The sequence below is a fragment of the Tachypleus tridentatus genome, chromosome 9 (genome assembly GCF_004210375.1).
Source record: "Tachypleus tridentatus isolate NWPU-2018 chromosome 9, ASM421037v1, whole genome shotgun sequence".
NCBI classification, from domain to species: domain Eukaryota; kingdom Metazoa; phylum Arthropoda; class Merostomata; order Xiphosura; family Limulidae; genus Tachypleus; species Tachypleus tridentatus.
In genome coordinates this window covers 27,295,070-27,307,493 of record NC_134833.1, presented here as the reverse complement: position 1 = coordinate 27,307,493, position 12,424 = coordinate 27,295,070, and the positions used below count along the sequence as shown (strand labels likewise).

Sequence of the window (12,424 nt, the reverse complement as noted above, 5' to 3'; positions counted from 1 at the left end):
GGATCCCTTGCAAACTAGGAAATGCTCTAAAACTGAGATAAAGTGTTAAATTGCTACAAGTTAAAAATTATTTAAATTATTCTCCTATTGCAAATGAGGTATCATGTTTGATGCTCATTTTTCTTCTGGTAATCTTCTCAGTTTCTTATTGAATCCAAGATTTCTTGGGTCAAAAGAATTAACTTGTTTGTGAATGCTTGTAAGGCCCCCCCTTTTACAAAAAAAAACAAACTGAAGCTACTACATTGGACTGTATATTCACTAGATTGGTGCTATACCAACTGAACTGAAGGGTTAAATCTCTAGTACTTCCTAATTAGGTATTTTTTTAACAAAACAAAATACCAAATTAGTACTTATCACTTTACCTAATCTAAATGGTTAAGACAGAATTATAAAAATTGTATACTTGCTTCTAATGTTACACAGGTATACAACAATATCACATTACCTAATTCTAAGCCTAATCATTTCAACTGCCAACAGTTCTGTTCGGTCTTACCTTGTAATGAACACAGTTATATTTACTTCACCTCTGAAACAATTATCTCAAGTATCATGATTGGACATCACTGAGGAGACAACCTTCCACTTCAGTTAAATTGTTTTTTAGGGTTCAAAATTAATTGGTGTTAAGCTAGCAAAGTACCAGTTGGTTCTAATTTTAGCCAGTGTCTGTCGAAGGACATTGGCAGTTTTCTACCAAGGAATAAGGCATGATTATGAATGAATACACTAATGGTAAGCAATGCTAACAGAGAAAAAAACAGGCTACACTGCAAACAAAACAGTTTATCACAAGCATAGATGTAAAATTCAATAGTGTATGTTAGGGCTGTGATGGCAAGTTTAGATAAATTTTTTTTATTGGAACGCAAGTTTTATGTAAACTACAATTTACAGAAAAAATATTTATGTAAATTAACCTTGATGACAATACTGAAATGTTTACAATCACATTGGAAGTTACGTCATTGTTCATTGACAAATCTTTGTAAACTTGCCATGTTTAGAATGAATTTGTTTCAGTTAGCAAAATAGTCAAAAATAAAATATAATTTTAACATTAAACTTAAATTTCATATTTTTATTGTGAGTATAGAAAGGGTAAAAAACTGTATGTTATGCATGCTGTCACATATAGAGCTCATTCTCAGCAAGTGCTATTACCATGTACATTTCTAGCACCTAAAAGGCTTAAAAGTGTTTTGTGTCAATTTTTTCCTTTTTATTTAAAAATATGAAAGAAAATATACAGTGACTATAATATTTTTAATTTTGTTGTACAGAAAAAATAATTAATGCTAATTTCTATGTCTTGAACTTGGAAGAACTGGATTTTTTCTTGACCTGAAAAATAAATTAAGTTTTTTATTGTTCTGTTGAGGATTAGAGAACATTTTAAACATTGTGAATATCTATCCTCACATACAGTACAAATAAAAAAAACAATATTAATAGTTAAAAATACTAACTGTGATCTTTGTGTGTTTTCCTGCAGTGTAAGGTAGCATTCATGCTGTAAGTTGTACATCAACTCTACCACTAGACCCTCTTTGGTCATGCTGATCTTTATGTTAATAAAAACTTCAAATTTTAGTTACTTGTACACATCCCTAGGAAAGTTACATAAGGAACACAAAATGTGATTTTCTTATTATCCACCACTCTAAGAAATCTTATAAATAAGCAAATAATTATTCTGCAAATATCAGGAGTTATCCATTGATTCTTTTAGTTTCAGGATTTTTAAAAATATAGTTGTCCTATGTTCTGATAAACAAAATTTCACAAGTAGGTTGTAACTATACAAAATCATTTTTGTTCTGTAATTTCTTTCTTTTCACCAACTGAGCTCAAAAAATGTGACTGTACACAGTCTAGGTGTAAAGGAATCACTGAATAAAACTCAAAACTAACAGTTGCATTATTTCCAGTACTAAATCTGACTGTTCTTGATTGATTCTAAATTAATTTCCAAATATATTTTTTGTTTGAAAATGCATGAACAGTTATTCACATTGTGAAAATTTAGACTGGCAAAATATTAGCTTGAAGTTATCCATACATCAAGTGTCGGTGAATAATAACATGAACACACCGTGCACACCCTTTCTGTCTATAACAAAATATATATTTTTTTCCAGATTGGGCTTAGAATGCTAAAATTTTGAGTTAACAAAACATTTGTAAAATCTAAAAGTGACCAACTGTATTGTGATAGAGTTGAAATAAAATGTCATTTCTATAGCACACAACAAACCTTTAAATAAATAGATACCCTATATATTTTATTCAGTTCACAAATAGAACAAGAATTTCTATTTCCTTTACTCAGTCACTTACCTTTTTCTTAACCTTACAGCATTTTATAGAAGCTTTTCCTTCTGAATAATGTTTTTGTTTTTCAGAAAAGTTATTTCTGTTAATACATTTTGCTTTGCTAACTTTTCTAATGGGATCCTTTTGATCTTTTTGCTTGGGATCGGAAATGGGTTCGATGTTTTCAATTTGTTTTTCCTCCTCAGTTTCTTCTGTATCATCTTCATCTTCATTTAATTTTGGTACAACAGAAGAGCTAGCATGGTCTATAACAAATCCTTCTTCTGGAAGATTTGCATAACCTTCTGAGCTGTTTCTTGTTTCCACTGTTAATGGTCTACTATATAATAATGACAAAAAAAATGTTGTTGGATAACATTATACAAAAAAAAAAAAAAAACCTGTCTTGAAAATATGATATAAATATCATATCACTGTTGAGATACAGTAGTTTAATATTTTTTCTTTGAGAAAAGTATAATAATGAAGTTCATAGTAAAATTCTCATTAGATAAAATCTGTACTGTGGCCAGTCTTGACCATTATCAGCTCTCGTTAACCCAAGTACATTTATGGAACCTCACAGTTTATTTTCCTCATTACATTTAATATTTAATAATCAGATCTCTAATAAAACTTGCCTCTTGTCCTCCCTCAGCTTCATGCATTGCCACATATAATCTAGAAAAGTTGCTTGTTGAAATAGTCGATTCATCCTTTGAAAATGGCGCTCTAAAAAAATTGTTGTTGCAAAGGAGAAATAAATTTTTTAAAACTAATTTGTTTTCAACTATATTAGACATATATGTATGATATTAAAACCAAAAATTCAATACTCTTTATTATTTGAAGTTGCAAAAGTTTAAACAAATAAAAAACTAGGCCTACAGATTGTTATCATGACAGATCAGTAATTAACCATTTAGGTTAATAATTTCAAATAAATATTTCACAATAAAAGGCATGTAAGATAATATATACTTACATACATATTTGTAAATACCATAGCAAAAAGTTTGAATTTCTTATTTTTGGTTACATAACCAATTTCACTGAGGTGACAGTTCTAGAGTATCAGCTTTTATAATTATTATTAGAAATTACTAGTAATTTAAAACAAACAAACAAACAAACATAATTCTATTGTTAATGACACCAGTACCCCGTGAAATAACGTTTCTACATGAATGTGGTGTTCCTTTAAATAAAAACACAAGTACAGGTTGAAACAGGAAGTACCAGTTAATAATAGATAATAAATATTACAGTTGGAACCTCATTGTATTTAGCATTTGGTTATAAACTTATGTATACTGAAATGCTGCATTACAAAAAATAAGTAAATTGTAGGGATGGCTAATATCAAGCCTTCCAAAACAATGCAAGCAAGCAATTGTTTCTGTATCATTCCTACATAATAGCACAGCCAGGAATTATTTGTACATGTTCGAATAAATTTTATAATTTAAGTTTCTGTAATGTTCAATAATTATCATAATTTCAGAATATATATATGTATAAGGTGCAGTTTTAGAATTAAGAATATTTTGTAACATCAATTGTAACATTATCCTAATAAATAACTTTTTTTTAAAAAATAATGAAGAAAGATGATTATAAATATTAGTTGGAATACCTTGTATGTACATTTAAGTTCTAAAACTATTTTTAGTAACTGTATTTTTACCTGTGTATGGTAATAGGGACTGTACATTTTCTTTCATCTCGGGAAAACCTAGTAACTCTTCAGCAGAATAAGATTTTAGAATGATTGAAATGACAGTTTGGGCTGCTCCACAATGTTTACTGTTGGTGTTCCATGTTACTGAGAACCGAAGCAACACTCCTACATTCAAAGATAATAACAGGAACGAATAAGAGTTAACTTTTAATACATTTTCCACCTTATAACTATACGAGGTCTGTTAAAAAAATACGCGGACTGACGTCATAAAACAAAATGTACTTTATTTAGAAGTTACAGGTCTGGGACCCCTTCAAAGTACTCTCCTCCCCAACGCACACACTTATCCCAACGGTGTTTCCACTTGTTGAAACAGTCCTGGTACCGCTTCTTTGTAATGTCCTCCAGCTCCTTCGTCGCATTTGCCTTAATCTCGGGAATTGTCTCAAATCTTCTTCCTTTCAAGGGTCTTTTGAGTTTGGGGAACAAGAAAAGATCGCAAGGAGCAAGGCCAGGTGAGTAGGGGTGGGTGGGGAAGAACAGTGATTGAGTGTTTGGCCAAAAACTCACGAGTTCTGAGGGCCGAATTTCGCAGCAATGCGGTGCATCTTCAATTTTTCGGTCAAAATCTTGTAACAAGATCCAACTGATATCCCACACTCTTCAGCAAGCTCCCTGGCAGTCAGACATCGATTTGCCCGCACCAGGGTGTTGATTTTGTCGACGTGTGGGTTGTCAGTGGAGTACATTATATTCTTAATTCTTTATTTTCTTAGATGACAAATCATAGGTCATAACCCCCTGATAGTATAACTGAATAAATATTTAACTATCGTCCTTACAGAAATATACAAGATTCTTTCTGATAAATGAAAACAATTGGCAGTGTCCAGAGCCATGCCTTAAAAAAAAAGTTAATCATTTCATAATGGAAATGTGCAATGCGATGTTAAATTACCAGACAATTTGGATGACATCTAGGAACATTTATATGTTCCTCCTTCAGATCAATGTGATGTGTGAAGTTTGTGTCTGTATTCCAATAACAAAAAGTGTTTGTACCTGATCGGTTGAGGATTATGATGCGAAATTGGTAGGTTTTTGATCAATGTAATCCAGATAGTTTCAATTTCTTTTCCTTGATCTCTGTTCACAACTAGTTGCTAATGTTATACAGCTTATTTTTTTACAACTTCTTCCATTTTTGTCTCTATTAATATAACTCTACATTTACCTCAGCCTGCCTTGTGCCCTTTGTCAAAAACATAGTCTACAATGGTGGAAGTTTTGGTTCTCATTAGTCTGACAGCATCTTGGTAGCATTTTAACCATTGTCCCAAATGCCTGTCACCACTGGTGTTTGATAAATTAATTCTGAAGTTATGAATTCATTATTAGGCTGTTTTATGCCTGTTAAGAGGTTACCAAGGTTGTTTTTGTTGGACTTAAAATTTTTACTTGAAATTTCCTGTATATTCTTTACTTTTTTTTATAATTTTTTTGGTTTCCATTGGCTTGGAAGGTTGTTTCAGTTTAATTTCTGATAACTGGGAAGTTTCATTGCATAACTATAGTTGCTCGGTTGCAGAGAGACAAGATAAAGTTTCATTAAATTGGCTAGACCTGTATTTTACATACTTATTGGTAAATCATTTTATCCAGGGAAGAGATGTATTTTCTGCAGGTTATAAGGTGAATTTAATGTTGGGATATATAGTATTAATAGGAAACAATTTTTACTTTTGTCAGTTCTGGGACAAATTTTGGCATAGAAAACGTTAATAAATTTATCCAGCTGAGTAAGGAGGAGGAAGAGCAGCCCATTGATTAAATGAGTATGAATATCTGCCAAGAGGAATCAACAACCAACCACAAAAAAGGTTGCTTGACCAATAAGATTTAAGCACTTACTGGCAACTTGTTCAGTTCTCAGATATATATATACCAACCCTATACTGACTTGAAGAAGGAACATAAAATGTTATCCACAAAACTTCACTTTGCACATTTTTTAAAATTAAATTATACTCGCAAACATCATTTATAAACAACAATGATTAAAATTTAATAAAAAACATTATTTTTCTTCTGTAGTGGTAAATCTAACTTAAACTAAATTTTCTCTATAGTACAACTTTTGAAAGTATTACCTAACTGATCTTCTCTCATTTGACTAATCACTTTTTCAAGATCTTCTTTCCCTTGTGTTTCAGTAAGAATTTCTGTTTAGATGAAACCGTAATCATGTTAGATTTTAATTTAATATCAAGAACATTTAAATTCAAATTTTGTAATATTTTTAATAAGCTTATAATCACCTTCTTAAACTGCAAAATAACAGGTTCCTTACCATTTACCAAATGTTTTGTAGAACAAACTTTACCTGCCACACTAGTTTTATCCAAGTTTTTTTTATAGTCTTTATTAAGTGTCTTGTAGTTTAGGTTATCACATTTTAATACGTCTGGCTGATGACTTCTGAGATGGTGACAATTCTCTTTCTTTTTAATGTGACAAACTATATTTAACAAGCACTTAGAGAATGTTGTCAAAAACATGTCTATTGCATGTACAAATATTGGTTTTTGAATATCTAGAAAGAACTCATAAAATAGAGTTGGGGTTTGTCTTTCTCCATGAGCAGCAATACTTACAAATCACAAGTTTTCCTGCAAATTAATCATGGTAAAAATACATCCTGAACAACTACAGATGGTATGTAGATTTTGGTTTGTTTACTTGTTTTAAGATATTCAGTAAGTAAAACATTGGATCCATAACTGCTATCATGCAAGATCCAGTTAGATGATGTGAAAAGACAGACGTGTAGAACCAAAATACACTTTTGCAATTTTCACAGTGTTAGAGAGGGTAGCAGTGTTCAATATCTAGAGTAGGAATTTGTTGATGTTTGGTTCTTTGTTTAAAACTTAACAAAACAGCCTTACTCTAAGCAGGGTACTAACATACCTTTAATAATCTGTTAAGCAATCTCTGGTTATGTAACCTCTCTATTCTACATATTTTTGTGTATATGGAAAGTCCATTTCTTACATGTAATAGTTTTCCTCATTAACCATTTAAGCCATCTCTAAACTTTAATACCTAAAAGGGGTTCCCTCTTCATCAGTTAAGTTTAATCAAATTTTGAAAGTAACTCCAGAGAAAGGCCTTCTCATAAGCACTTTGAACCCCTAGAATCCAGAGAGTTAAGCCTTGTATTTACAGTCCATCTCTCTACTTGAGTGAGCAGTTATAGAATCTATCCACATTTCCATTGTAAAGGATTGTCTTCCAGTGTTCATGGTGGCAGAAGAAATAATCATCTGTGTTTTGATATTAAACAAGTTAAAGTTAACTATTACTGTATGTATTGTATTATTTTGGTTACCTCTGCATGATGTTTAAGCTACAAAAGTTTGAAACTGCTACATAAACAATGAAATGATTTCAGTAAAAGCATTCTGGTCATGTATCAATTTCTTCAACCTTTTGGTGCACCACATAGCACAGTATCAGCCTTATTAAAAATGGAAGTTTCTAGGTAATAGAACTTGGGTGTTCACATCAAAGACAATGAACATCTATATAGAGATGTTTCAGTTGTTGTGCAGTCTTTATCCAAAAACAAGTTTTACTGCAAGAAAGAAAACATAACAATGACACTAATATCTACTGATATTTATTTTTCAGACAGATAACCAAACTAAAACAAAAATTAAAATACCTTTTACTATGTTGAGGGCTCTAAAAGGCTGTTCAAGTGTTATGGCAAGCCTTAAAGCTTTTGTCCATTTTTTCTGTTGAATAAAGTTGGTTAATTTCTGTTCCCTAAAGAGAAAAATTCATTAAACAACCCTTAATCACTGACCTTATAACTATAAATGTTTATTTCTTGTTGTTTATATTTTGAAAATTCTCTCTAAAGGTTTGTTGAATAATTAAAGTAGTTACACACACACACACACACATATATATATATATATATATGCAGTAAACAATATATTAAAGTTATATCAAGAAACTGATAATGAATCTATTGCTTCTAAAATATAGTAAGATGAATTAACCATACCTTGCATTTATGTATCACTGGGAATGTTAGTTTTATTTATCAGTGCATTCCATATGCAGGTAGTCCAAAATTGAATAACTACCTAATTAAGGAAATATATCCATGTAATTTTCAAAGCCTTATAGTGGCTTTTGTTTTCACTTCAGTGGGTTGTGTTACTCTGTAAAATGACAATCTTGCAACAGAGGACTGCAGACACCAGTACAAGTAAGAAGTACAGGGTTATGTTAAGGATACTGTCTATCATATACTTCTAGCAAACATTATGGTTGTGATTGGCTAATAACATTATATTAGTCACTAAACTTTTTATCATGGATAAGCTCTGCCTCTGTACCACATGTACAATTTTACTCAAGTACACAAAATTTAATGGTAAAGAACATTTACTTTTTAAATGAATACTCAACGAATGTGTGTATGTGGGTGTATATATACATATATATGTAAGCTTAATCAGTAAATGAACTCAAAACAACAGTATTACACAATGTTTGTATGAATATATATGGATGTGAAAGAATTTGCAACTAAAATAAATGCCAAGCCAGTAACACAAATATTTAATGAGATTTCTACTAGAGATGCTTATAACACGAAAACTAATATAACTGTCTCAACTTCTCAACCATAAACATTCAGTACTAACTAAAATGATCAAATTTACAAAATGAAGCTTAGAATTTTCATTCTAAATTATCATGGTTCAAACACTTACACCCTTTTCAATTACACATGTATAGGCCTAAGGCTAACATTCCACAAAAAAAACAAACAAGTTCAGAAGTACAGAAGGCTTAACTACCAGGAGAAAAGTGGGAAAATGCACAAATTAAACAGATAATTGTAAACAAAATTCTATGAAAGTTTTGATCAGTATGAAATAGAGTAACAATAAATACAATAAGTCTAGCCTTGCCCTCCTCTAGTTCAACAGAAACTATGAGTGCGAATGACAATATGTATCAGCAGTGTGTATACATGTACAGTACTCAGGTATTGTGCACATAGTATAGTAGCATGTGCAAGAGAGTTCTGATGTAAGTCTAGTCTTATTACAAGCTTTACTTTAATGGTTAGAATGAAAACATTGAACATGATTGGCCAAAACTGCTTTTCTGTTTAAAAGTTTCATGGGTCATTCACTGTTTGTTTCCTTAAGATACTGTGTTACATTAACATGGTTTGAGATGATTTCTTAAATGTCACAAAACTTACAAAGAAATAAGAATAAAGATGCAGGACTGCCAACTGAACATTAATCGTACATTTTAGAAATGAGTAAGATATAAAAACGTCAAAATTCTTGTAACTGGATCCGTTTTTCTAGGGTATTTGTAATTTATTTTTCAGATGCAGGTCAAGTTGTTTGAAGATCAATGTGAAAACCTCCTTAAAATTGAACCCTAATTACGTTTCAGCAAATGTGGACTTAAATCACATATTGGTTGGATGTGCAGAGAGCAACTAATGGTGTTATAGTCTAATGACATGTCAATAAAAAACAGTTGGCTACAAGATGTTGAAAACTACATGGTTGTATTTCCTTGGTTATTATATTTAAAATAGGAAAGATAATTTTTGTGCATTCTATATTTGTGATATTTCACAATGATGACAGATAACAGACAAATTACATGTTCCCACCTTGAACATGAACAACTTATTCTACAGAAATGCTTTCAATCTTCAAACACCTATCCTTTCTCCTCACTAGCACAAAATACCAATGCTCCACCTACTGGGTTCAAAGTATACTAATCAAGTTTACCCGTCATCACTTAATACTTCCATAACTACCCTAAAAGAAGGTATATTACCCACCTACTCATGGTACTTGGGCTTGCATGCAAAGTTTATTCCTACTAAGTTATGAATATGGGAGGTATGAACACAGTTTCAAACATGGCACCTCTAAATATTCAAGGGAAGTTGGGAACACAAAATGTAATGCCAAATTATAGTTAAGTGACCCTAAAAAACTACTTTTGGGGTACTGTTATGCCCCAGGTAACCTTCAAGGGGCAATTTAGTCCTCCTTGACAGAGAGACAATATCATATCAATAAGGATACACCTGTGCCACCTGCCAAGTTTTGTCCGACTAAGCTCTATAAGTGTGGGAGAAGTTCAGTAGAAGTAAAAAGCTACATGTTGAGATTTAAATATCTCACTGCAAACCCAGTCTTTAGCACTTGTTTATCAAATTGTGCTTTTCTTTCTTTATGCATATGCAAAATCAGAGAAATGTTAGTGAAATTAAATATATAAATCATTTTTTAACTTCTTTCAGTATAAACTCTGTGTGAAAAAATATTTAAAAACCCAACAAGTGAATAAGTTATGGAAAATAACCACCACTGGGAAAAAAGGTAATAGAACATACTATACACTGCTAGAACACTGATAGTTTCAGATGACTTTCCCCTGTTAGTAATGAATGTTAAGGAGATTTTTTTTTCTTAGGAAATGGGAAATATAAAAATGAAGGGAGAATTAGTAACTGTTTGCAATGGTATTCCACACCTGAATAACGTTATCTTTGGTATTCCACACCTGAATAACGTTATTTTTAGACATTACAAATTTGACTTTAGTTTTCTATATGGCAGCTTGGATTGTTAGTTAATAATTCCTACTTACTGTAGAATAAGATTTTCTTCCTTTTTTCTGACTTCTTCTTTATCTTGCTCAGTAACATCCTGAAAAGAAATGTTTCTGTTTATTAACTCATAGCAGTTACCATAATTATCTTATTGATTTCATAGTCAACAAGAAACTGAATTACCAATGAGTTAGGACCAAATTGTTTGGTAAAAATGGTATAACATTACATAAACAAAAAAATGATTAGTAACTTTAATGGTCCAATACAATTTCTAGTAAGAACAGTGTACAATATTATTTCAAGGCTACAAGGATTATCATACCTTCCAAAGAATGAGGTTTGAATCTGCTCCTCCTGTAGCGATGAAGGCTTCACTTGAAGATGCTGTGAGAGCCCACACTTTATCAATGTGTTCATCAAGTGTCTTAACACACTCGTTCAGTTTTATAGTCCACAACTTGATGTTACCATCTGAAGAACTGTAACAAGAAAACTCTAGAATCAGATGAATAAAAAACTACAAATTACTGTCACCAACTTTTACTGAGAAGCTCACCTCTTTGCCACACTGCAGTAAATGTTACCTATAATATTCTAATCATTGAACAGTCACTACTGATATTAAGCTATGACAATCTTTATTACATATATCATGAGATACTCTAATTTTGAAAATTATTTCTGTTTACTAGTGTATTCATTTTAATTAGCAATCTTTAAAAGAATAAAATGTCTGCTTTTATTTAAAAATATTGTTTTAACAAAATGTAAATAAAAAATGCCCAGATAACAGTGAGTCAAACTGGAATACAATTCAAAAGATGGTGTTGATTAATCTTAGGTATTACAACATCACATAATTTTTCATTTATCGTGGGGTAAAATTATTAATTATATTAATTACAGCAAGACTACTATAAATGTGTTTGAATTTTTCAAGATATAATAAATAAGGTTGTGAAATTTTAAAATGGAATATATATGCATGCACTGTGACTTGTGTAACAACAAATACGTATAAACACTAGACCGAGAGATGTGTTAAGAGGATGTAAATCCGAAACATTTAACACAATAAAACCCAAGACTATTTCACTCTGTGTTGTAACATACGAAAGAAAATAAAACATTATTTAAAGAACAGCATAACAAACTTATTACCTTGACAAGAGCTGCATTCCTCGGCTCAAAAACATGACTTTTAATACTGAACTATCATGTCCTTCAAAAGTCTGCAAACCACCACAGATAGAAAAAAAGGAGAAACTGTATTATTAAAAATGTTCCTGTTAGTTTACTCATTCTCATATGTGAAAAATCTACTATAGCTAGTGTAGTGGTAAACACTAAAACATTCACTGGAAAATGATACAAGATTAACAAGATATAATCTTGTTTCATCACAGTTAATACACTCCAATTATAAAAGTTTGCATTTACCAATGTTATATTAAGTATGAAATTGTAGTTTCTCTTATTACTAATATACTGATCCACATTTCTTTCCGACTTCATCAGAAATGCTTCATATAATAATCTATCTCAACTGAGGGGTAAACAACTCTAACTGTGCTAAGCACTTTCTTAATCAAGTATTATTCTTACGAGTTTAAACAACCAAAACTAATTCAAAACTTTTCTTTTTACTTGAAAGCAATTGTGCTACTACAAGCTACTGGATAAAAATTTAGAGCCAAGTGTGGACTAGTGGTTAGCATGACCAGACTTTTAACATG

General features: G+C 31.1%; 1 protein-coding gene across 1 annotated transcript in view; it reads right to left on the bottom strand.

The window, feature by feature from the left end:
* Positions 1 to 1,206: 1,206 nt before the first annotated feature.
* LOC143224920 (transducin beta-like protein 3) overlaps positions 1,207 to 12,424 on the bottom strand; it is a 35,433-nt gene continuing 24,215 nt past the window's right edge. Inside the window, 9 exon segments of the mRNA XM_076453393.1 lie at positions 1,207 to 1,350; positions 2,347 to 2,662; positions 2,964 to 3,054; positions 4,010 to 4,168; positions 6,157 to 6,228; positions 7,734 to 7,837; positions 10,724 to 10,782; positions 11,011 to 11,167; positions 11,850 to 11,920. Coding sequence (XP_076309508.1) covers positions 1,312 to 1,350; positions 2,347 to 2,662; positions 2,964 to 3,054; positions 4,010 to 4,168; positions 6,157 to 6,228; positions 7,734 to 7,837; positions 10,724 to 10,782; positions 11,011 to 11,167; positions 11,850 to 11,920 — 1,068 coding nt within the window. The 3' untranslated portion in view covers positions 1,207 to 1,311.